Here is a 27165-nt window from a genome sequence, read left to right as displayed (position 1 = left end):
ACAAGCAGAACATCATGTGTCACTAAAACTGATTTCTCTCCTAATAACTGCTGTTCTTAATATCTTTTTTAAAACTAATGCTACTGGTGATTTTGGGTGTAGTGGACCCACTGTGGCTGAATGTGCTAGGTCCGGTGCTGAATCTGGATTAAGTATTGTGGTATTTTATTCCAATTTGAAATAGCCCCACGTATTATAGTTTTATACACTGGTTTTTAAGCATCTCATAAAGACATGTCTGGTGTTATAATGGCATCTATCATTTGTGTGTGTTAGCTGTGAATACAGGTGTGTAGATTTTACACATATTTCTTTTCCAACATACATATAAGGAGGTAATGCATTGGAGTTTGTGAAAGGGAAAACACCTCATGATTGAAATGTTCTTGCTATAATTTAAATTAGTTTCTAAAAAAATGAACTGCTATACTCTTTACATGAAGAGCACACTGACACAGGGAAGATTGTATTCAAATATTTGCAAACCTTCACACCTCCATATGTATTTGTGGAACAGTCAACCCATTATCATTTCAGACACTGTGAACATTTCACTGGTCTGAACTTTTTCTGGTACTGGATCTCGCCTGTGGTGGAGATATGCTGCCCTGTGCTTGGGGACAGACTGGGGTGGAGCCCCAGCAGCAGGGGGAGCCGGGGGCGGGGGCCGGGTGTAAGAGGGGAAAACTTTGACTGGGTGGTTTCACAGGGAGCAGAGGCATTTGAGTCAGGGCACACATGCCTCAGCTGTGAGAGGCCCTACTCCCCTTAGCTGGCTGGCATCCCAGAGCAGAGGCAGAGAGACAGAGAAGGCTGAGAGCGTGAGACTGAGGGAGAAGAGAAAGTTTAGGTGTAAAGTAGACTAGACAGAGGCAAGCAAGTGGTTGAGAAAGTCGTGTGAAGGCAAAGAGAAAGGATCAGGAACTGAGCTTGTGCAGTGTGGCTCCTGCAGGTTGTTTTTCACTGGTGTATTTTTATCTGTAGTGACAGTGCAGGCGGTTTGTATTTGGAGCTGACAGCCATGGCGGATACAGGTGTCAAGAAGGAGCGCACAGGCCTAGCAGAAGTGCCTTATGATGATGACGAGGTAGCTCTGGTAGGTGCTGCCACAGAGCCTGCTGTGGATGATGATGATCCCTCTGAGGAGGTGGACCTGGTGCTGGCCACTGGCCCCGGAGGCAAGAGTGAAGCGCAGATGAACGGGGTCATGGTTCTGTCTCTGCTAGACAAGATCATCGGGGTGGTTGACCAGATTCAGCAGACCCAGAATGGGCTGGAGGCCCGGCAGGAGGCCATGGAGAAATCAGTGTCAACCATCCACGGGGAGCTGGCTAAGTTGTCCAAGAACCACGTCGGCACAGCCAACACTGTCAACAAAATGCTGGACAAGGTACGCAAGGTCAGTGTCAACGTCAAGACGGTGCGCAGCAACCTGGAGAAGCAGGCGGGCCAGATCAAGAGGCTGGAGAGCAATGAAAGCGAGCTGCTCAAGAGACGCAACTTCAAAGTCCTCATCTACCAGGTGAATATTGAAGGCCGCAGTATGTATGTGTGTGTGTGTTTGTGTGAGAGAGGTTGTTATTTTATCATGTTCATCACAGGCTGCACTGAGTAATAGCAAATCATCCTTGTTTAATAATGTGGTAATGCTTCACATGCAGCTGTTAAAGTTACACTCAGTTCATGTTAAAGGGGCGTGCTGCATTCCCCTGGCTGCAAAGGAAAGTTGGGAGGGGAGTGTGAAATGCACCTGAAAATCTATCAGACCATCAGAGCAACCTTTTGACATCATCTCACCGGAGAGAGTGAGAGTCACACTGTGGCTTGAGGTGACCCCTTGTTAGTGGAAATGTTCTGTAGGTGCTCAGGTTGGAGGATGCTGGCCAAAGCCTCGGCTCTGTGGTTTCCATGACATAAACGTCTGAATCACTGTTTCCTCAAGCTTAAACAAGGCTGTAATGTTTACGAAGAATCAAACACTGTGGTGCACCATTTAGAAGCTGTTGTATGCTTTGTGTTCATGCTGATTGAAAGGTTGATTCCTCCTCTCACCTATGCAGGTAACACTTGTAGCTTCTTTGGAAAAAACGAAGGCAGACAGTGTCCTCTCCCACTCCACAGGACCTCATGATTACCCAGTGAAACTATATAAAGCCTCGCCGGGTGTAAATAAAAAGGCCTATAAACACTGGCAAGGGCTATTTGAGACAGAACCAACGCCCCACCTCTGAGAGCTCAGAGGGCAGATAGTTGGCAGGCTGCTGTCATGAAAGATGAAGATGTTGGTTTTTATTATTAAGATCTTTTTGCAACACACTGGCATTCATGCATCCATGGTGTACAAACCTGCACTATAAAACCTGAGAACACAGTTGTGAGTATCAGGGCAGGGGTGAAGTTATTTAAGATAATATGGTAGCTCCTCCTCAGAGAAAGGAAATGGGTTGAAAAGTAAAATCGATAAAGGACGCATCATGAATTCATGTATTAAGAGTGTCTAACTGTGGTTGTGCATTTGAGACTGTATGCTTTTTTTCCTATCAGCAGAATGTGCTGTCATGACTGACTGGTAAACTCACAGCTTGCAGCATGCACAGCAGCACTCCTGCTTTAGTTTATCTGGGTTGTAAAAAGGTCTCATGCCCTTTGATCTGGAATTTGTCACAAATCAAATGGCAGCTCAGGAAATGTCAGAGGTAATCGCTGCACATCATCACCTCTGCAATTTGTCATCTGAAAAGGGGAGAAGATTTTCTTCAGAAAACATTAGTAACAGTGAATCTCAGAGTTGCAAGCCTCTCGTGAGTAGAGCTTACTTCAGGATCCGTTTTGGCAGGCAAACCTTTTCACCTCCCCCTCCTGGGATGTCCACTATGGGAGCAGGTTACACTATTGGCATGTAGCAGAAATCCAATCATAGACACTAGACCTTAATAAATTACCCCGCAAAGCAGGTGCCTCCTGCTGTTTTTGACACCGCGTGGTCTACTGCAAGCCCTTTCAACTGCACGTCTCTGTGTATTTGTCAGTGGACACTGTACATAAAAGGGACAGTTTGCAGATGGGTATCTTGTTTTAAGAGCTTGCGCTTGCATCTTATAAAGCTAATATTTTACTGTTTTTATTCTGCTCCTGTGTTTCAGCAGGCACACATCATTCTGAGTCATTTCCTGTTGGTGTTATCTCAGCTGTAATGCTCTTATCACTGTCTAAACTTGGGCACCGTCATGTTTCAAAGCAGTTGTAGGAGCTTTAGCTTCCATGTTGCAGTAGCTGTTCCGGGCTCCCACAATCTATTTATTACCAGAGGACGGCTGCACCGTGTCCAGTTTAATTAACCGACAGATAGGCTTGTCAGATATTGGCAGCATTGCAAATAAACTCTGGCTCTCAGTCAGGTTTCACCACTTTCCACTGTCTGTTTGTGTGTTAATGTGTTAGAGTGGGACAAGTTTAGACTGAAGTTAAGGATGAGATCAGGGTTAGGGTTAGGCCCGTAGAGGTTAGGATTAGGGTTACAGAAAACCTCCACGGCAGTAAAGTAAGCTAGTGAAGTGTCCTCACAAGTATAGTAATGCCAAGTGTGTGTGTGTGTGTGTGTGTATGTGTGGCCATTCCTTACCAATATCACCTTTCACTCCCAGTGTCAATATCAAGCGAAGCTGGAATTTGAGAAAGACAAGTGAAACATTTTCACAGCATTATCTTTGCTGTACAGGAGCTTATGTTCTGCTTTGTTCAACTGATACCAGTTTCCATATTTTTCTCTCCTGTCACTCTGGCTCTGCGCTCTGAGAATAGCCACATACTTCAGGATTTTTAGCCTGGAAAGACTTCAACAGTGATGCTTTATAATTAAACCTGCAATGATGACGGCACACAGGATGCCCTAGCAACAGCAGGGTGTGGCGATCAAGACATGTTCACCAAATGTACATGACATATCAGCAATGGCGGAAGACATATTAAGATCTTTTACTGATGTTAAAGTAGCATACACTGTTACAATCAAAAGTCCTTTAAATTACAGAAGTATAAGCAACAAAAAATACATGAAGGTCCAGTGTGCAGGCTTTAGGGGAATCTATTGGCGTTTTTGTGCAGGCCACCATAGTTCTCCTACCAAGTGGAAACCTCAGAGGCTGAAAAATGAAGTCAGTGCAGAAGTGCAAAAAATGCAATTTCTTGTATGGCCACTTGAGGCTGGCTCCACCTAGACCCCCCATGTTAAAATGTCCAACTTTACAGCAGAAATAGACATATATATATATAGCCTGGTAGAAGATATAGTTTTGTCTCTATAGCTAATTTTAACATCTACAACAACTGAACAGGGTTTGAATTATTATTTTACTCACCTGTCTACATTTTATTAATGCTTTAAGATATGCATATGTAAGGGTGGGGCCACCTGAGTGACAGGCTGCCTGCAAGGTGTTACCACAGTCTATGATTTAGCTCTACCCATCGCTCCACCCTCTCGCACATATGGTCACTTCTGGCTCTAAACAAACAAAATGGTGACAGCCAAAATGCCGAACTCAAGGCTTCAAAACAGGGGCCCACAAACCAATGGATGACGTCAGGGTAGCTACATCCATTATTGCACACAATCTATGTCATGCTTGGCACACTGGACCTTTAAAGTACCAAAAATGAAAGTACACATTATGCAGAACGGCCCATTTCAGCATAATAGATACAGTGGTGGAAAAAAGTTTTTGGACACCCCATGCATTTGTGAAATATTGCATTAAGAATCACTCTTAGGTCTTCAAGTGCAATTTCTTTTAGTACAGTCACAGCCAAAATACTAAATAAATCCTAAAAAAGCCATTAAAAACTTAAAATTGATTGGTTCCATAAAAATACATAAGAAATTTTGAGTATTGGGTCATTTTGGTACCAGTGATGAAGGTCGTTCTTTTTATTAAAAGACACAATTTTTGTTGCCAAGCTTCGTGTCTACATAAAGCCAGCACATTTGAAAGTTCTTCAGACACAAAAATGGCTAAAACAAGGAACCTAACGCAGGAAACACACCTGAAGATAAAGATTCTCAGCCAGGAAGGGTACAGCTGCCGCCAGATAGCCAGGAAGTGCAGATGCAGTCCTTCAGCAGTTGGATACACTCTGCAGAAATACAGACGAACCAACAGCTTGGAAGACAAACCAAGATCTGGGCATCCAAGGGTTTCTTCAGCAAGAAATGACTGCATCCTGATTTGCATGTGCAGGCAAAACCGCTGAATGACATCACAGGAGCTTCAGCAGCAGTGGTCAAACCAAACTGGTGTCCAGTGTTCCACCCGCACTGTACGTGGCCGACTTTTAGATCATGGCTTAAGGTCCTACAAGGCTATCAAGAAGCCCCTGATCAATGAGAGACAGAGGTTAGCCCGGCGTCGTTGGGTCCAGGCACACAAGAACTGGACAGCCAGGAATTGGAAGAAGATTTTGTGGTCAGATGAGTCCAGTTTCTAGCTTTATCTTCCTCCTACTAATGTGAGGGTACGCAGAAGGCCAGGCGAAGCATTATCTCCAGCATGTACAGTACCTACTGTCAAGCATGGTGGAGGCAGTATCATGGTTTGGGGATGCATGAGTGCTGCTGGTGTTGGTCATCTCACTGTCTGTGATGGCACATTGAACTCTACCAAGTATTGTACCATTCTCGAAACCCACATGCTCCCTTCTGCGCGTGCACTGTTCCGTCGAGGTAAAAACTGGATGTTTCAACAAGATAATGCCCCTTGCCACACATCCAAGGCCAGTAGAACTTGGCTGCAGGAGCACAGTATCCAGGTCTTAGAGTGGCCAGCTCAATCCCCGGACATGAGTCCCATTGAAAATCTGTGGTGGATTATCAAAAGGTCTGTTTCAAAGCATAAACCAAAGAATTTAGAAGAATTAAAAGCAGTAATTCAAGAAGAATGGGACAAGATTACCCCTCAACAGTGTGAAAGGCTCGTGGGGAACATGCCAGCCAGGATTAGAGCTCTACTACGTGCCAATGGCAGGACTACTAAATATTAATTTGATGATATGATGGTTTATTTATTTTTTGTTCAGTTTTGAACACATTCTCTGTTATTTGTTGACTTTGATACCGACAATGTTGAGAACTGACATATTGAAACTGTCAAGAATTTAGTTTTGTTAGTTTTTCTTGTAAACAATAAACAAAAAAATATAATTTGTATTTGTTTGTATCTGTCTAATGCAGCCACACCTTTTGAAACACAAAAAAGATTTTTCCACAAATATTTCATGATAATATTTGAGATTGTGTAAAATTTTAAGGGTGTCCGAAAACTTTTTTCCACCACTGTATAGATATTTCTTGATTATTGATTTTTGATGGCATCAATTTGTAAGCATCACTAATGTTGCACCTGGTAAAGTTGGAGCTATACTACAACTTTATGTACTGCTGGGTAGCTTAATTTGTAATAATTCATTCTAATTAATTAATTATATTTTGCATTAATAATCTGCAAAATAACTAAAACTGTCAAATAAAAAGAGTGAAAAGAACAATATTTGCCTCAAAATGTTGTGAAGCACAAGTATAAAGTACAGTAAAATGGAAACACCCAAGTAAAGTACTTGAGTACTTGAGTAAATGTACTAGTTATATTCCACCATATTTTAAACACATTTCAGTCAATTTATAATTAATGCTAGAATAGTGCTGTTACTGTGGTCAGCAAATAAAAAAATAAATTAGAACCATAAGTTTTTGGACTTTAGAATATGAAATTAATGTTAGGGACAGGTGTGGCACATTTCCTTTCTCATTCTGTAGCGTCTGTCTGGAGTTTTAAAATAACAAAACCCCTAATTTGTAAGTGACCTCGCAGCAGCTGAGGGTCTTCCTGATGCACAAGGCATAACCAGCCTGTCATCACAGCTCTGCTATCACACCCTCCCTACGTTTCTCTGCGCTGACTGTACTGTATTTAACATTGCTGTTTTTTATAGACTAATTGTCTTTCCATTTCTAAATAAGTCACACGTTTATTTCCTTATTTCCCATTAGTCTCATATTGCCAGGCATTTCACTATAGTTAGTTCAGCCCCCCAAGGCCAATTTCCAGTTGCAGTGTCTTCTAATAGGAATAGCTGGAGTAATTAGTAATTATCAGGAAATAAACCTAGCCCCAAACTGTTAACAACAATAATAGAAACTTGATGAAAACAGTTCAGAGATAAAATTGTGGCTTTCTCATTGAAGCCTCATGATGGTTGTGATATAATGAGCGTAAATGTCCCTCCAGAGGTCTTTTTGTTTCTAAAGCAACTCCAGCAGTGAGGAAGCTTATCTTTCCGAACAGCTAAAAGGTGTTAGCCTCTGTTACACATGATTCATGATTTTCATTTTAATGACTAAAAAAAATCATCATTTTTAGAGTGGTGTAGGGATGATTTAAGATGTCTTCCCATTGCACGAAAAACCCCACCAACACCCACTAACATCTGGCTTTCATATATAATGGAAAAGGTTACAATCAGCATTCAAATCCGGGTCAAATGAGTCTGCTGTCGTCACAGGTATTTATCAGTTCTGGCTCCCATTGGCAGTAGATGAACGAGCTAATTTTAGGCCCTTTATTGGTGAGATACAGTAACACACCACCACAAAATACCATCTGTATCTGTCCAAGCAGCACTCAAACACTGTTACTCTGCATGGCATTTGACAAAGACTGAATAAGTATAAGATTTAAAAAATAAGAAATCACCATAATATTTTCTCTGGCCTCCATGCTGCCTTCTATTGTTTGCTAACTGATTTTCTGGCCTGTTTGTGACATTGAACATGACACACCAGTAAAAAAAAAAAAAAGGCATGCTCTTCTGCTACTTGCTATGGAAAAGGAGTCTATAGTCTATTTGTAATACGTATTCCTGTGTTTAAAAAAGCTGCTTACATGCACTAATTTTGGTGGAAAAGGAGTATTTTATTTTAAGGCCAACACAGAAGTTAACAGTTGTTGGTTCTCTCAACAAAAAGCCAGTGGTATTCTGCCATTCGATTTTGCATTTCTGCAGAAAATAAGCTATGTGGCAAAGTTAATGCTATGTATACATTTCATACAGCAAGATAATCTTCACAGAAGAATGCCACTTTCATGATTTTTGAATCATAAATGCAATTGCCAGAAGTAAAAAGCTATTGTTAGGCTATAGACAAACTACGCTACAGTCACAAGACTGGGTATGTACTGGCATATTTATTTCACAGAACAAATGTGAAAATCTCGTAAGCTTGTGTTAACCACAGACACAGATTATTTCAGACATCTAACCAAAAACCCATTCATAAAGCTCATTGGCTTCCAAATGAGGGAACCTGTAATGCTGAGATGCTAATTAATTTCTGGGTTTTCTGACTCATTCCTGCCGTACTTAATTGAAATAGTTTTAGTTATAGTCATATTTTTCCAGCCTCTCAGCTGCTTGATGGTCGGAGAAATCAGACAGCTGCCATTCTGGTGATGTTCTGCCTCAAAAGCTAAGCCTCCTGCTCATCCTCACAGGACACCAGGCACATATGTCCAGCAATTGTCTTGGCCTTTGGCTCCATCCCAGCTCAGCTCTCCACATGTCCCAGGAGACTTGTATAGAAGAGGGTGTCTTTCGATGTGACAGTAGTCCCAGCACACTCCACAAATATACACAAATATACACTCAGGCAGATGGAGCAGGCTGCATGCTGATTTTTTTCATGCAAAGACAAACCACATTCCTTGGGACAGAGGGAACTTTTTATTTACCTGCTTTGCTTTAGCTCTCATTTAAGGAAGTTCTGTAAGCATACTAAAAGTGAACTAGCTGATCAAAGATAAAGCAATTATTCCCTTGAAACCAATGAGTGCTCTGCCATCAGCGGAGTCACCAAATGAATCTGCTGTGATTGAACCCAACTGAAAAACTGACTGGTATGAAATGCATCAGACTTTGACCAACAAGTCAGAACAGCCAGTCACTATCTATCAAGCCAGATTTAGGTGTATTTCTATCTGCCAAGACTTACAATTATTCATCCATCTACTTGGTGAAAGGCAGAGTACACCCTGGACAGATCGTTAGACGATTATATGGCTGACACATAGAAAGACAACCTTTCACACTCACATTCACACTTACGGGCACTTTAAAGTCACCAATTAATCTAACCTGCAGGTATTTTGATTGTGAGAGGAAACCAGAGAACCTGAAGAAAATGCTGACGCGGTGAGAAAATGCAAACTCCACACAGAAAGGCCCCAGCTGACTAGTGCGTTAGAACCCGCAACCGTCTAAATCCTACACACTGCTCCTTTTGTATTTTAACAAATATAATTTTTTTTTATTTTTATTTCATGACATTTAAAAGAGTACATTAATTTAGCAATACAGTCCTGTAACATTTTCATGCTCACAAAAGACAGTTTAAACAAAAGTGATGAAAGTAAATGCAGCAGAACCTGAGATATTGACAATGCAACACAACCATCGACAGTTCGGATGGAGATTCCAGTGTGTTATGTAAGTATCGGTTAATGTAGCCTCAAGCTGCTAGCGTCAAGCAGAGATGAGAGGCGAGTTACGGAGGTATTGTAACTTAATTCCACACCCCCAGATATTTTTGAGTCCCAGTGCTGAATCAATTTTATTTTCACATGCAGTTGTAATTCTCAGATTTTCGGTGTAAAATTGGTGGAGTTCCCCTTTAAATATCCTCATTTTTAGAATTTACATACTTTGTAACCCGAAACTAAACAACATAGTTTCCATGTGATAAAATTACTAGTGTGAGCCCTTAGTTTATTAAGTTTAATAAGGGAAATGTGTACTTTTTGCCCACCAGAACTGGGGGCCACACCCGTATTTCATAATGCACATTATCTTGTTAATTACGTGTATTAATCCAGTTTATGCAACCTGATAGTGTGTGTCCATCAGAGTGTGAGACAGCATTGATGTGTGTCTGGAATCAGGGTGTGTTTGGCCAGAGCTCAAAGACAGCAATAGCCATGTGGTCAACTCCATCATGGAGATGTAAGACTTCTCAGTTACAGTCGACTTATTCCAGGCCAACCTCACAGACCTTCCAGAGCTCAGATCGCAGCCAACAAGCCTCGCCACAAGCCCCAGCCCACTTTTCTTTAATAGCTTTTAACCCTGCCCAGACTTTGTAATAACTCTATTCCACTTACTCCAGACATACTGATCCAGCCAAGGATTTTTTGGCCACTTCAGCTTTCTGAATATTTGTTTTCAGGCATAAATCAGATCTCAGCCTGCGCACAGAGAGGATAGTTGTGAAGCACTTAGCAACCTGACAAACCCGACCAAAAAGAACTCGACCAGCAGCACTAAGTTAGTTTTGTGATTCATTCTGCTGGCATCTCTCTGCCTCCCCTGCCAACATGCCCACTTGTCCTCCTCTCTCCTTCTCAGTTTCTCTCCCACTATCATCTTAGCCCCTTCTACTCCACCTCGGACGTCTAATCCTGAACCAAGGGCACAGCTCATTCAGTATTTGCTACACTATGTTGTTCTTTTACGGTCCCTCTTCTCTGTCCTTTTCTCCTGCTGTCCTCCTCTTCCCCACGCTGGTGGAAAGATATCTGGCAGGCTCCACATTTCACTACTGCATGTCAGCTACCATTTGGAGCCAGCTGGGAGCTCCAGTGCTGAGTGGCGTGAGAGCCTCTGTGTGTAAAGGCTTGTCAAATAATTATTGGGGTTGTGGGTTGCAAGACTACATCATATAAAATTCAAATATACATAATTGTAAAGAAAAATAATTGAATTATAACTTAATGTGTAAGGTCAGAGAGAAGATGAGATACAATATAGTCAAGTGTGAGTTAAATTCTGAAGACACCTTCCTAGCACCTAAGAGAGTCCTCTAAATTGTGTTCAAGGAATAGTTCAGCACTTTCATTTGGTTTCTTGCAGAGAGATGATTGACACCACTCTTATGTCTGCTAAATATAAGGCTACATCCATCAAACCTGTTAGCTTAGCTTAGCTCAAAGACTGTAAACAGGGGGAAACAGCTAGCCAAGCTCTTTCCAAAGGCAAAAAAACTGCTAACCAGCATCTCTAAATTAACCTCAATAATAATAATGACTAGAAAAGTGCACTCAGTAGAGTGCAGATCTCCACTAGGTGTCTGGGGGCATGTGTGTGGAGAACGGGGAGTGCAGTGCAGGCAGCATGTCCAGCGTGTATGCATTGCAGTAGTGGAATGATAAAAACTTGGATTTATTCACCTCGTATCATGCCTTACTGTAGTGGATCATAATATATCAGGTATGGAATTAATTTGCAAATGCTCTGGTTCAAAATGAGACCAAACTTTTCGATGGATGACAGTTTTTGAGCCATGACAAAGGCCAAAATGAGACCTGCAACACTTTGTTTTTAGCGTATAACTGCCAGGAATCGCCTGTCTTTTGCTATGTGACTGGTTAGGAGTCAACATTCAGTGACCTTATAACACAATCAATGAAATAGGTTTTTTAAAAAATGTGAATGCAAACATGAGAGGTCCTTGAGCATACAGTCATAAATGTGAACAAAAATTATTAGGCTGATGGGTCCAGTAGTATGTGGATTAGTTAGTTGCTGACAGATAGGCAGGCAGATGCACACAAGCACACACACAACCGAATGCATGATCATTATGTCCTGTTTAAGCCACACAAGAACCAACGAGTAAACGACTTGTTACTGGAATTCTTGGTTGGACGCAGTTACTTCCTCCAGAGGACACTCCAGGAAGTTACTGCTCCCAGTCAAGAAATAGTCTGGTGCGTAACCCCCCAGAGCACAGTAAATTGTTTTCACAAATAAGTTTTTGTACAGATTCAACACACAAGAAATAACATGTCCAAATGTGAGCCCTCATCAAACTCTTGTTAAGGAATCCCCTCATCAAACTCTTGTTAAGGAAGCAAAGTGTATTTCCCAAAATGTCCAAGCATTCATTTCAAGTCAAGCTTGTATTTCCTCTGCTTATCTCTTCCTTTTAGCTTCTTTGTTTCAGCAGTCACTAACATTTTGGAGCCAGAGTTATGTTTCTCTTGGCATGTTTAACCCAAATCTGGATGTTGTAACACTCTGATCCTCTCTCTCTGAGCACACACACCTACACACACATACTGTACACACATTTTTCTGGTTTGTAATTCTTTTATACTTCATAAAGATCAGAATCATTGTTCTTGCTTTAAAAACCTTTTGGTCTTTGATGTCACTTGTAGAAAATGAGTGTTCTGAAACACTTGTTCACCATGTTTTTCTGTTTTCTTTGCTTATGTAAAAGACGGCTTTTCAAACTAACACGATCATATTGATAATGTAAAAATTTCTAAAGAGATTAATAATTTTTTAAGTCTTAGGATTCACAAAGGACTAAGGAAAGGTGAAATTTTAGGCTATATAGGCTACTCACATACAGATGCTCTCTCTCCTGCTTTATCAGATCGGGTGTACAACACTCTGCAGTGTGGGTGTGTCTAATAGGAGATGGATATGCCGATAGTGTTACTATAGCCTTCCCTGTGTCACTAGAGTTGGTACAGCAGCAGAAACAGGATCCTTGCTACTCCAACACATGTCTATATGTCTATATTTTTGTTGCACATTGGGGTTTTTTTCGGCTTTAAAACACCCATAAACTAGTTCTCAGTTGATCCCTGTGAGCATGTGTTTGCATGTTCACGTGTGCATACATCTGCGTGTGTGCAGCACCTTACAGTATAATACAGTCCAGATGTGATTGTGAGCTTTCTCTCCGGGGCCACAGGAGGAGACTGACCTGATCTCAGGCCACAGCTGCCGTCATGTCCCACCAAGCATCCCCATCCTACAGCAGCAGGCTGGATTCACTAACTGGTGGACCAATCAGGTCACCACTCAGTTTGAACAGTTGTCATCCAGCATCTTGGCTGACATACAGAAATGTGTCCTCATACCACATCACAGCTCGGTGAGCTGCTGATACCCTCCATGCTGTTTATTCCAAGATTTGTAGGCACACCCTTCACCTACAAGGCCACAGCCAAAATAAAGAGTTGGCCAACTTGTCTGAGTTGGTTTATTAAAGGAAACCAATATGTTGCTGTTGATTATAAATACACCGGCAGCAATGCAATGGAATGGTGTAGTGTCATGTTTCATGGAGTGGGTCTGAATTTAGTGATCAGCAACACCAACTGATTGATTAATGGAATTGTATATATGTGTTTGTGTGGGCTTATTTCCAGATAAATGTGTGTGTGTTCGACCATGTAGTAGTTGTTGAGCACATACTATACTTTGTATGCTACTGGTTTATGGCAGTTAATACCTAAAGGTGCAATGGTGAAATGTTTCTTTTCATTGCTTTGCAGATGATGTCCAAGTGTACCTTCCTTTAAAATTAAAATGTAAGGACTCTCTGCAGCCTCTGTTAGCTTGTCTTAATGACATAAAAACTTGGATGGGCCTAAATTTCCTGAATCTAAATGATAATAAGATTGAGGTTATTGTATTTGGATATCCGGAATGTGTAAATGACTCTGTTGGTGCTCTGGGCCCCCTGGCTTCCAAAAACTGTTCTTTTATTAAAAGCCTTGGTGTCACTTTTGATAGTGCTTTTAAGTTTGACAGGCAAATTGGTTCTGTGGTCAAAGGTGCTTTCTTTCAGCTTCGCCTGCTCGCCAAAGTAAAGCCCTATCTCTCACCCAAAGACTTGGAGAGAGTTATCCATGCCTTCATTACGTCTAGGCTTGATTACTGCAACTCTCTGTATGTGGGCTTAGATAAATGTTCTTTGCGGCGTCTGCAGCTAGTGCAAAATGCTGCTGCTCGCCTTTTGACCAGCACGAAAAAACGTGACCACATCACACCAGTTCTGGCCTCTTTGCATTGGCTTCCTGTCCGCTGCAGGATTGATTTTAAGATTTTGATGTTTGTTTTTAAGATATTGAATGGTCTGGCCCCCCAGTACTTAGTTGAACTCATCTATGTTCACACACCAGCTAGAGCACTGAGGTCATCAAATGAGTTGCTTCTAGATGTCCCGATATCTAGGCTCAAAACTAAAGGCGACCGAGCCTTCGCGGTGGCTGCCCCAAAACTGTGGAACAGCTTACCACTGTATATTAGATCTGCCCAGACTCTTGAGGTATTTAAGTCGTTGCTGAAGACCCATCTTTTCTCGTTAGCATTTGACGCATGTTGAGCCGAACATTGCCGATATATGGACTGTTTTTATCGAATTTTGTGCCTATTGTGCACTTTATTTTGTTTTCTATTGTTACTCTTAATATTTCTATGTACTGTGTGCTCTAATACTGTATTTTTCTATTTCTATAGTTGTATTTTAATATTTTAGTGCTTTCTAGATTGTACAGCACTTTGGCAAACCTCGGTTGTTTTAAATGTGCTATATAAATAAATTTGACCTTGACCTTGACCTTGACCTGCCTGCCTGCCTGCCTGCCTGCCTGCCAGGCTGTGGACATTGTTCCTGAATGGACACAATAACTTCCAGTTATGTTGATGAATATGTATGTATATATATATATATATGTATATATATATATATATATATATATATATATGTATATATAAAAATTACTCCCCCCCCCCCCCCCCCCCCGTTACATTGAATTTGTGACGGAAACTTTATTTTTCTCGCGTGCCTCCACAGCACAACTCCTCAAATGCTGATGCTTGGTCAGTGGCCCTACACGTCAAACTCTGACACCTCTATAGGTCCCCCTCCAGTGTTAGTTTTGGACTATGTTTGAACGTAGGTTTAAAAAAAATCTAAATACTTTGTTTTTAGGTTTAATGCCATAGGTTAAGGCAACAAAAACATGGTTAGCTTTAGAAAAATAACGCCATGGTTTGGCTTAAAATAAGTACGTTTGTTACTAACATAATGTAACTTTGCACTTCATGGCTATTTGCTGAGAGTGTCCAAAAATGACGCCACCCTGTGCTTCTTGTACCACCATAAAGAGTGCCTCAGTGTGTTGGTATCTGATGAGGGGGACCAATGACAAAGCGTAGGTCTTTGAAGAGTTGGGAGCGAGACCAGGTTGGCCCCCACAATGACTGAAGAAAAACAGGGGCTGCATTTAAGAAAACGCAAAACGATATCAAAACATTTGTTTATGAACTCTCTTACAACTCGAACAATATGATCAAAATCTCAGTTATCATGCTCAGTACTTTGCAAACACATGCATTTTCACTAGGACCTACCCATTTAAAACACCTCTACATAAACAGTGTCATGCATGGACAAGTAGTTGCCCCAAACACTGACCACTGAATGGTGATTGTGGTCTAATTGACCTGGACGATGAAACACTGGCCTGGCTTGCCTCAACGGAGCTGAGGGTCTAAGGACATATGCCAGAGAAAAGAAGAAAGTAGCTCACCTGGGCAATGGCAACGATTTGAAGCACAAGTTGAGGTGTGTGAAAATTTGTAAACACATGTTTTGATATAGTTTTGCTGTTGTTAAGTACAGCCCCCCTTTACTCCAAATCATTAAGAATTTTCTCCATTTTTGGATTGTTAATTCACTGTGGAGGCATGTGTGAATAACAAGGTTTTTGTCACAAATCTAACCTAACAGGTGGTGAGTAACTGATACACAAATGATTATGTTGTGATTGAAGTATTCCTGTAATACAAAATATTGCTATTAAAGTAGCATCCATTCACTATTAATATAAGTAACTGTTATTACTGTAACTGAGGTTGAGGTTGTGTGTGAAAGCAAACTCTGGTATGTTCAAACCTTCAGCCTGAAGTGCAACAGTCAGGTTACTCTGGTGGTATATTTCCCACTGCTGCTGTGGCGGCTCGCAGTTCTTGTCACTGGCATGTGAGTTATAGGCTGTTGCTGAGGGCCTGCCAGGTTTTGGGTACCCTTGGGATTAGATTTTGCATGCACATGGATGTTTAGGATGATTACTCTAAAAATAATAGAAATTCAACTGAAATTATGTCATCAGCATGTGAGGTGAAATTTGAAGGTGAAAGTTCCCTCCTGCAGACCTATTTTCTTAGTTGCTTGCACAGAAACAATTATGTTTATAGGTTAAATGCAAATTTTCACATTTATTTCCCAAGACAAACCAAGACAGCCATGTGGCTCATTTTAGATTAACAAAAGGTGCACACCTGATCAACTAAGACATAATAAAAGCTCCACAGCTTGTCAGTTTTTCCATCTATGATGTCCTCAGTCGTCATTATCAAACAAACAAAAACTTAATTCAGAACAAAGCAAAGCAGTGTGTTTGATTGGCTGGTTGCCTTCTCTCTCGTACCCCCAGGTATTATTTTCCAGGAGTTATAGGTCATTAATCATTATATTGGCCTAATGTAATTCAGTATTTATAGTTTTCTTTAGCTGGGGCCCAGTACTGCATTCATGTTGGCAGCTTATTCATGCCCTCACTTGATCCACACGTCACATTATCCTGTAATGTGGAAATATAAATAATGGATAATTGAAATACAGTTTTTCACTTAGGTAAAAATTGACACAATTTTAAAAAATCTTAAAAATCTAAAAATCAGAGGTGTTAAATTTGGCTGACTAACCCTCCAGTGTCAATGTGGAAGGTGCTGTTACACAGAAAGGGATAGTTATATAACATATTCCAGCGCTGTCTGTCGCTGCCAGTTCACACAGAGATGTAAATGGAAAAGTACATTTCCACCTTTGCATGGGACTAACCCTGGGATTCCAGTGGTCTGGATGTGGGAAGGCTGAGCTGTGGAAAAGGGCTTCCCCCTTTAGGCCCCTGTGTGTGAAATCACAAATCACTGTGACAGAAAAACCAAGGAACTCCCTTCCTGTGGTGTGCACTGCAACATGACATCGCCGTGTTGGCTGTGTGGTATACAGAGCCCCTCTCTTGTCTAAAGATGGAGTGGGTTTGCTTGTTAATATTTCCATTACCCACAGGATGCTTTAACATGGCACCATCACAGTAGGCTGTTCTGAAACGGAGAAGAGAGCTTCATGAAACAGAATTTGCATTGTGTCCTCAGTCACAAGACTCACCCCAAAATGCCTGAGGTAGCAGGCGGCTGGACCAGTCCTCTGTGAATTGTTTGAGTCTTATTTAGGAGAGTGTGGGAGGCATCAATATTAATGACCAGAGTACATTAGTGTTCTTATTTTAGCCCCCGAGCTCTCTTTAGGGATCAAAGCATCGCGATTCGGGCTGCATGCAGGGCTCTTACACGCGAATCTCCACCTCTGTCTCATGTCAATCTCCTGTTTGGCCTTCTCCCATCCTGGAGGGACACATGGGTCAGTGATATCACTCATTGTGAAAGTTAAGTGCACAGCTGCAAGGACCGGACAGGATCAGACAGCTGCTCCTGTGACTCATCGGGGAGGCCTTTCATCACACTGCCTCAAAAGGAATGGCCTGTGTGTATCTGTGTGTGTGTGTGTGTTTATCTTAAAGCAAGCAAGCTGCTAAATGTCTGCATGTACCATCATGAATATTAATGTGCATAGCCAATCTTTCTGCTCTTCGTATCTGCCTAGATATTGGATCATGTTGTACCAAAAGAAAGAAAAAAAAGAAATTTATCATGTATGCAATCAGGATATATTCTGTATTTTTCATTTTCTTGGACTATGCTTGGCATTATAGTAATAGGGTCATTATTGTGCTAAATAATAACAATAATTTAATGTGATAAATATTATAAAGGTTATATATTTTATTCTCTCAAGATGTCACATTGACATTGAGATCTCATTTAAGAGATTCCTGAGTATAAACTAAAAAAAAAAAAAAAAGTGATATGGGATGATATGGGAATGACATTAATGACATTAAAATAAATAATAACAAAATAGCAAAGATCCTTGGCATAGGTATGAAAAGGAATAACAATACAAGCATAATATATGAAAATATATATATTATAAATATGAATTTTAGTGGAAAACTGCTTGACAAATTATGAAAAGTGCATTCCAAAATATTCTTGGTGAACATACAAATAGGAATAAAAAATATGAGTATATTATGTAAATCAGTCACATCTAAAAATATATAATTTTTAACCAAATTCGAATTGCCCTATCTATATCAGTGTCTCAAAGTTCACTCAACTCTAAATTATTCCAAACAAATGGGATAAAATATCTGTATATGTATAATATGTATGTTATTTAACCTATACATCATTAGATTAATATGTAACATTTTAATTAAATATTAAAATAGCCTGTAGCACACTCATTTTTAAGCTAGTGCAAAGGTAGTGGTATCTTGTGAAACTAGACAACCTAAAGCAGTGGTTCCCAACTGGTGGATCACGATCCAAAAGTGGGGCGCGGGTCCACTCTGAATGGACTGTGAGTGACTGTCTTAGGTTTGCAAAAAACACATTTTATTTTGAAGTACAGTGAATTTCCAGCACAGAGCATTTATTTTCCAGTGACATCTCCTGCTGTAGATTGGATGACTCACGGACAGCTACTTGTCAGACACAGCAAACTAGCTCGACGATATGTTCAAATGCAAGTATGACCCTGAATATATAAAACTGTGTGGACCTTGAGCTAATGACCCCATGGTTGGACCAGTTGGGAACCACTGACCAAAGGCATCCATTGGTATCAACCATGTCAGCATAGCTTGTCGGGAGGGGGGTAAATACCCACACGTCTCCCCTAAACTTGAGGAGGCTTGTTCCCAGTAAATGTTTTGTTGTCTATGTACTCCAACAATTTAAAGCTTTACATTTGTCTTTAAAGGAAAAGGACAACCAGCTCATATGAAGAACAATGAATCACCTAGCACATGAACAGATACATAACACATTAAATCGGTCTGTTGTGGAACTCAAAATGTTAAATCTAATGGTATTAGTCTATGCACATCAGATAATTATTCGTATTAATTGTAAAATAAGAAGCCAAAGTAGCTATATGATGCCTGAACTCTCATTTTGAAATAGTTTTAACTAGCCTATAGACTTATACAGCATAATAGAATTCCTAAAAAACAGTTGTGGCTTTTGGTTTTGATGGGCCACCCAAAGATTTTCATTGGCTCCATCTCGCCACCCCTATTAACAATGTCCAGGGTTGCACCTCATAATTAATAGCATGGATTTTTGATTGCTTTCTTTTTTTAACAGGCAATCCGGCTTGTGTTAGTCCTTTGCCTATGACACAGCCATTTAATTATTTTATGAATGCTAATGCTAATCACTGACATCGTTGTGGGTGTCAATATATTTAAATAACTAAGAAGGAATATCGGACCAGGTGGGTTATTCAAGGTCTTGTTACAGCAGACAGAGGGACAGAGAGGGGGAAGAAGGAAAGTAGACGCCAGCAGCTTTAGTCAAAGCTGCCGTGGTCTCTGTATAGTGCTGATTGAGAGCGCTGTTTGCTCTGTTGTCCATGGCAACAGTCGGTGGTTAAATTAGCCTCCGTATGAGTCAGACAGAGAACATTTTGCTGATAATGTTTAGACAATGAATAAGCTTTGCTTTTGTTATATGAACAGCTGAAATTCAAGGATTTTTTTTTTTTCAACACAGGTGGAGAAAATTCTGGTCTAATCTTTAATGATACCCAGTTCAGCAAAGCAGGAGGTACTGCTGATCTGTCACAGATCTGCTTGGCCTGCTTCAACATTTCTGTCTCATTTGCTTTTTGTAGTCTAAGCTGTTTACCAAAATCTTTCCCCTCGGTGTGCAGGGACTTTTTAATTGCATCTCCTGTGTTATGCCACCTTCTGAGAGACAGACAGTTGTTGGCTTGTCTGTGCAAATCACACACACACACACACACACACACACACACTCAAAAAAAGAGAGTTCCCACTCTTTCTACACAACTTTTCCATGAGGTATGATTCATGCCACTCTTTGAGGAAAGAAACATCAGCAACAGACCTCTTTCTCATTGAGGGGAGCACACATACACTCAGTCACCACTCCCCTGGCACCTGTCAGTAAACACACACATACACATAGAGTGCCGACTTTTCCGTTGCTGTTAGGTGGAGGGAGAGGGGAAGGTAACACAGGGACACTAATAGACTTACTTCTTCCTCAAGCTTCCAGTTTACTGTTTTGTAATCAGGCAGGGAAACCCAAACAGGGTTTGATGATGTTATCACAATTTCCACAGATAGGGTGGGCTGAGTCAAGTTTTAAGAATGTAAACAACAAAATGTTCCAACTTGCAATGTCTCTATTTATTCACATGGGTTCCCACAAGTCTTGGATGTCTAATAACAGAGTGAAACATTTTTAAATTGTGACTAAAGCACAGTTCTGTAGAGCTAGACTAATAAACCTGCTGATTATCTTATTGCAGATATATCGGTATCAGTGTGTATGTTGGCCAGTAAGTAACAAGAAATATTAATGGAAAAACATAGGGGAAGATGAGTGGCAAAACATGGCATAATGTTAAAATATGATCAACATCATGTGGACCCATAACTGTAGCTTTAAAGTCATTAAAGCTAAAGCTGGTAACTTTTATGAAAATATGTTTTTGATTTATTTGATGAAACTGTCACTATATTCACACAGTAGTTCATGAGACAGATAGCCTGTGGAAGGGGAAAAAAAACATGTCTCTCTGCCTCCTCGTAGTGCTTCTAACGACATTTGCTGGAATCTACCGGGGCTTAAGGAGAACAACCAATCAGAACTGAGGAGTCTCCAATACAGCTGTCAATCATATCAATTACTGCTCATGAACTGCAGTCAAACTGTCAAATTAGGCAGCCCTGATCAAATATGAAACGTGATTCTGTTACTGCATTGCCTATTTTTCACCCAGATGTTTTCAGAAACATATTTTATTGTACTGTTTAGCTGTAAAATGAGAATGTCTGCTCTGGCTGGCCCAGTTGTTTTCAACATGGAGGCTGGGTCACAAATTTTGTCATTTTACAGTTGAACAGTGTGCTAGAATAGGTTTTTGAAAACAATTACGGTGAGAAAAAGGCAATGCAGTAACAGAATCTTGATTCACAGGCACAGCAAACCAGCATCAGAGAACTAGCAGCATTAAGAGCCCGCTGCGACACCTCACGACGTTGCTGTGTCTTGGACCAAAAGGTTGCACGTAAACACACCAAACTGAGGGCTGAAGTGTTCTGCACCTGCTTGAGAGGGCATACTGTATTCTTCATTCATAAAGGGAAACTGGAAGACTATCTTGATTTTAGCACATTACCAACACAGTCCAGTGCTGAAAGAACAAAGCATATTTACTGTGCGTCAGTGAACAATAACACAAACCAACAGGAAACATTTCTACTAAAAAGCTCAATGACTTAAGAAGAATAATCTTACTTTATGTCACAAGTTCGTCTCAACCTCACTCCCTCTTGACTTTAGCTGAGCTGAACTGCCAATCAGAGTGCCGATGGGCTACACTGTCGCCAAAACTGATTCAACATGCTGAATTGACAGAGCAAAAAACGACTAGCACCAACAAGGGCCAAGGGTTTGGGACACGCCACACCAATGATTGCGGCAGACGCTCACCAATAGCCCAACTCTGACCAGTAGCTGACTTGGTGGCTGCCAGGGCCTTTAGAGACTCCTCAGCTCTGATTGGTTGTTTTCGTTCACTTATGGTGGATTTGTGAAATTGTCATTAGAAGAACTACAAGGAAGCAGAGGAACATGATTATCTGCCTCGTGTACTGTGTGGATATAGTGACAGTTTCAGCAAATATGACATAAAGCTATTTTCCTAAAAGTTGCTAACTACAGCTTTAAATGAACCTCAAGTAAATAGTGTATGAAAATACTTCGCCATATGTAGTAGCTTTGTTTTCCATCACTTTCGAGGTTCAATTCAGAACAGTTTCAAAAAATAAAGTTGGGCAGTGAGGATCTTGATTAAGTGATACATAGCTTTAGTCAGGTACGGAGCTATGTGGTCCTGGACCATGTTGTAGTTTCTCTGTCCTGTATGACCTCAGCTGTTCCCAGGATGCCATGCACTGCTGTTTTTCCATTGGCTGCAGAAGCTTCCTGTTCAGGCGTCAGAACTTCTTATGAAAAGTGCTCACAGTTTGGCTTCATGGAGAAAAAAAAAGAAATGTGTGTCTTCATTTCTGTGGGTGGGCATACACGTGACATGAATACTCAATGCATAGTTATGCATTTGTGTCTGTGTGTATTTATGCACAGAGGTTGTCTTTCAGTATTTACTCCAGGAACACAAGAGATGCACTTATATATAAGCTTAACACACTGGCTCTCAGGTTTAGCCCACAAGCCAAACTCCCCAGGCAGCAGCAAACAAGTTTTGTTCGGGACATATGAGGTCACCTGAACAGCTTCACAGAGAGCTATTCAGTTCTTGTATGTGCCTTATGTCAGTGTGAGTACACCTATTAACTGTATGTTGGTTTATCTTTAAATCTTCATTACGTTCAAGTGAAAAGCCTGGTCACATTTCAGGACTTTGCATATTTGTCCTGTTCAGTTTTGTTTATCATATTACATCACTCTAATAGAATCAGTGGAAAAATATTGTGGCAGAATTATGTGGTCATGGGTTCAAAAATATCTCTCATTATTGGTGTAATTGCAGCACTTTGGTCTGTGTGCCTGTCTGCAAAACAGGTGCCATATATTTTAGTTTGATTGTAACACACTCGTGTTGGTATATTGTTATAGAAATGTCAGCTGTTTATCCAGCTAAACGTCACCACCCACCAGAGACAACATGAGCAGGTGGTTGCCATGGGGACAGAGGGCTGTGTTTATCTGTTGCCGTGCGAGAGAGGAGGGCGTTGTGTGGTGGGGGCTTGTTGGTAGCACTGAACGCTGCAGTGGACAGCAGCCAGAGAATGGCAGATGGAATCCAGAGAGAGGGAAAGGCCAACCCAAAATAAACCCATACAGAGCGTGCTGGCCGAGCCCACACCATACACAGCACCAGATAAGGAGGCAATGTCCATTTTATGATAGGATCGTATGGCAATATTTGAGCTGCCCAGAGAGATGTGTCGATCACATGGTCTGACAGGTGTTTGTCTTTCACAAGTTTGACATTGGCATTGAAATCCAATTTTACTATGAATACTGCACGTAATTAATGACAACACACCACAAAACCTGCCTTCTCAAGTTGTTTTAGTATCAGTTTTTAAACCTGTATTCTACTTGGAAAGCATTGATACTGACGGAAACAAACCAAGACATGTCTCAATATAAGTCTTCACACCCACACTAATATCTGTCACACTCTTGCATGCCATCTCCTCATGTGTTGCTCTCCGCTGTCACTTAGACGTGTTGTACAGTAGGCTGTATCTGTTTCATCTACTTCTGCCGGAGATTCAGTTTGCATGTGTCAGTGACCACATTTCTTGATGTCATCTCTCCACTGGGTCAGTATTGGACAAAACTAAGTCGGACACATATTTTATTTTTCTAAAATCCAGCACAAACACGTCAAACCAAAGTTAGACTTAAACTGATTGCTGACCTTCTACTTAAACGTGCTAATATGTTAGATAATCTGCACCTATTTAAAGACAAGCCTGGTAATGCTAAAAGATGGTGAATGCACAAACATCAATCAAAGCATGCTTTAATTTTGTTTATTTTTTATTTGTCATATCTCAGATATTTGCATAAAAGAGCTGCTTGCCCTTAAAGATTTTAGCTAAAGATTTTACATTGCATGAAAGTCTGAATGTTTTAAAAGCATTTCTACACTGATAAAATACAATTTGACTCCTTATTAAATGTTCAGTGGTGTCCAAGTCTAAAGCAATCAAGATCGACTATAAGGGCATCAATACAAATGATCAGTATCAGTTCTTGCCTTCATAAACTACTTACTGGTGTAACTCTAGTTCTTTAGAACTTTAATTTAATATTTCTATTGAAATGTGTATCTGTATTTTACCCTACCATGTAACAACATTGAGTGTATCTTCTATCTACGAAGTCAGTGAAGATGGCAATGGTGAGGCAAGGGTGAGGCACTAAGGTGGGGTATTGAGGTGCAGCAGGGTGGGACCTCTAATCCCTCTTGGGGCCACAGACATGCTTTTAGGGGGTTAACATTCATTGCATAGTACTGCTTCTCCCTGTGTGGCTATCTGGTACCACATTGACAGTGTCCTGACACACTACATGGATATATGGTTGCTGCAGTGCTGATTGATTGGCAGCTGTCACCATTAACTCTGTGTACATTGCAGACTTCCCCCCTCCGAATAAAGCAAAAGACTAGGAAGAAAGTGCAAGTGTAAACTTAAGGGAACTTTCTGTATTGCTGTATTTAGAACAAACAGTATGGCCCTAATTCTAGGTTTAGACATAAAGATATTTTTGACTAAGTTTAAAACTGCTGCACAGATGTGCTGTACATTATGAGGCTAAACTGAAACTGTACTACACCACCAAGTCTTTCCGGTGAATTGAAAGCAGCAATATAAATTATAGATTGAACAGCTGTAATTTATAGATTTTTTTTCAAGCATTTTTAAAAAATCATAAGATCACCTTCGTTGTTTACTCTTAGATTTGAAATTGAGGCCTCTAGGTCGCAACATTGTAGTGTGTGAGTTTAAGCATTTCTGGAGAAATGATAGCAAAGTGTCAGGAAACACACCTGTGGTTAGATGTGACAGCCTGTTGGCTTTAGTTTCACTGTGACAAAGAGTTGTAGATCCTTTCTTTCAAGCCCCATACTTGTATTATTATTTCAGAAATGTGATATATGGTAAGTGTGGCCACATCAGCCTATGTTCTTATACTTATAAGGCTTGAAGTGTAAAATAACAGGGTAGATACACACAGTGTATCTATGTTGGCACTTGAGTTTTGGCATATGATTGACACCACTAGATGGCACTCTGCACCAGCTACAAGCAGTGACATGGTGTGTCCACTGAGTGTGTAGATGACTCATGAATCTGTGAAGTATCATGCTCACATGTTCAATTTAATTTCTCCCCCAAAGGCCATTAATTTTTCTCAGGCTGATGATTTTCACATGAAATGAAATATCATAATTTACATGAATCACACAATGCAATCAGTGTAGCACCATGTCTGATAATATTGTAGTTAATGTCAAAATTAAAATGTGATTCAATTGACTACTATTTTGTTTTCCTTTCTATTTTGCTCCCTCAGGACCAAGTGAAGCCACCAAAGCCATCCAAACCCAAGACAGGAGAGACGGTAGTCGAAGGCCAAGCTGTGGAGGGCCTCGAGCAGATACCTGAGGGACAAGAGGGACGCCCAGATAATCTCAATTCAGATGAGGAGGTAGAGATTGAGGAAATTATTGAGGAGTCTCGCACCAAGCGTCTCCAACGCACCACCAAGCAGCAAGTGGACAACATCAAGAAAGCCTTCTCCAAAGAGAAAATGGAGAAGACCAAAAAAAAGACAAAGGAGAACCTTGAGAAGACAAGACAGAAAACCCGTGACAACCTGGAGAAAACAAAGCACAGCCTGGAAAAGAAGATGGGCAAGCTCGGGACCCGCATGACCCCCAACATGGAGCGCAGGGCGAAGCTCAAGAGCTCCAAAGACAAGATGAAGAAGTCCCTCACCCCTGACCACACGGTCTACGCTCGTTCCAAGACCACTGTGTACCGCGTGCCCCCCTTCACCTTCCATGTCAAGAAGATCCGAGAAGGGCAGGAGGAGGTGGTGCAGAACACAGAGATGGTGGAGGTGAAAGAGGCTGAGGGCCAGCCAGGGGGCGAGGAGAACGGGCTGGGTGGTGTGCATGTGGAGGTGGAGGAAGGGGAGCTGGTGAGTGTAGACAGCCCAGAGATGGAGACTCTGTTGGAGGTGACTGAGGACTCTCAGCTGGTCATGGTGGAGCCAGACCACCACCTAAAGAAGGCCCAAAGCGAATAGAGCCTCCCAGCTCTGCAGGGCTGTGATGGGAGAGATAAAAGGATGAAGAGGGGAACGGAGTCTAATCATAAGGACACAATGTTAGTCGTAGGGACTTACTAGACGTGATCACAATCTATGACATCTAACTTGTTTTCTGTTCTCTTTTTATTATACCCAACAGGGATGACTTTCATATTTGCTCCTATTTAGCATACAAATGAGAAAAACAAAAACAAAGCTAGCTTTTTTAAACATGCTGCAGGCTGACTGGTTATTCTAGACTTGTATGTTCAGGCTATTTGCTGTTTGTTGTTGGTGTGATAAACTGAGTGGCTATAAGAATAAAAAAGATATAAATAGTCTTTGCTATTGAGAAGTAATGTATAATCCAATATTTGTCATGTATGACATGCTCAGTGGGTATGGTTACAGAATGTTGTTGGCAGGATTCATGCTTTAATGCACGGGCCTAGATTTCATGATGGGGAGATGCGCAGGGGACACTTCACCATTAATGTTTTGAAAATATGCATTGTTTTGACAAAATTAAAGATAATTACACCATAAAATTATGCCGCAAAGGAACAAATTGGTGCATAAAAATTCACCAGAATGCATGAAGTGTACAAAATGTACTGGTGGAGGACCCCCAAACCTCCCGTTTTAGATATGTCCCCCCCTCCCGTGTGTTGAAACGAAACCTACGCCCTTGCTTAAAGAAACAGTGTGTAAGATTTAAAGGGATTTATTGGCATCAAGCAGTGAGGATTGCAGATTGCAACCAGCTAAAACTTCTTCAGGAGTTCAGTGTTCATGTTCAGTGTTTTTTTTTTTTTACCAGAAGCTGATTTATCCGCAGAGGTCTCTTCTCCAAAATAAATGGACTGGTAAAAACACTGAATAAAGCAGTCTCATGTTACAAATCAGTGTTTCTCCGACGCTGTTTGGCATGTCGGAGATGAGCTGCTAGCCTGTGTGTGCTCACCTTTTTTTCTCTGAACTTAAGAACCAGACACTCAGGAGGTTTTTACCATGAGCTGAATTATACCCAGAGGTCCCTTCCTCTCCATAACAAATGGATCAGCTGATTAAACTGCTAAAAACACTGAATAAAGAAAAAAAATCTGTGTTTTTCCAAAGCTCTCATCGTGGAGGTGCTGCAGACTGTGGTGGTTGACATGAATGGCCCTATTTAAAGCCAGTGTTTGTCGCTCTGGGCTACTGCAGAAACATGGCGGTGCAACATGGCAATCCTTG

General features: G+C 41.0%; 1 protein-coding gene across 1 annotated transcript; it reads left to right on the top strand.

Moving 5' to 3' along the window:
* Positions 1-883: 883 nt before the first annotated feature.
* On the top strand, positions 884-26270 carry cavin1a (caveolae associated protein 1a). The gene is made up of 2 exons (XM_033643884.2): positions 884-1522; positions 25189-26270. Exons 1-2 carry the CDS (start codon positions 1022-1024, stop codon positions 25924-25926), a joined length of 1239 nt encoding a protein of 412 aa, XP_033499775.1. The 5' UTR covers positions 884-1021; the 3' UTR covers positions 25927-26270.
* The last annotated feature ends 895 nt before the right edge of the window (positions 26271-27165 follow it).

This window comes from Epinephelus lanceolatus, chromosome 18 (assembly GCF_041903045.1).
Source record: "Epinephelus lanceolatus isolate andai-2023 chromosome 18, ASM4190304v1, whole genome shotgun sequence".
NCBI lineage: Eukaryota > Metazoa > Chordata > Actinopteri > Perciformes > Serranidae > Epinephelus > Epinephelus lanceolatus.
This window is presented reverse-complemented; position numbering and strand designations above follow the sequence as displayed.

Bases quoted from the DNA above. Each gene is read 5' to 3' on its own strand.
- cavin1a (XM_033643884.2), top strand. From the start codon at position 1,022: ATGGCGGATACAGGTGTCAAGAAGGAGCGCACAGGCCTAGCAGAAGTG. The intron at 1,523-25,188 runs GTGAATATTGAA...TTGCTCCCTCAG, and splicing joins TCAAAGTCCTCATCTACCAG to GACCAAGTGAAGCCACCAAA.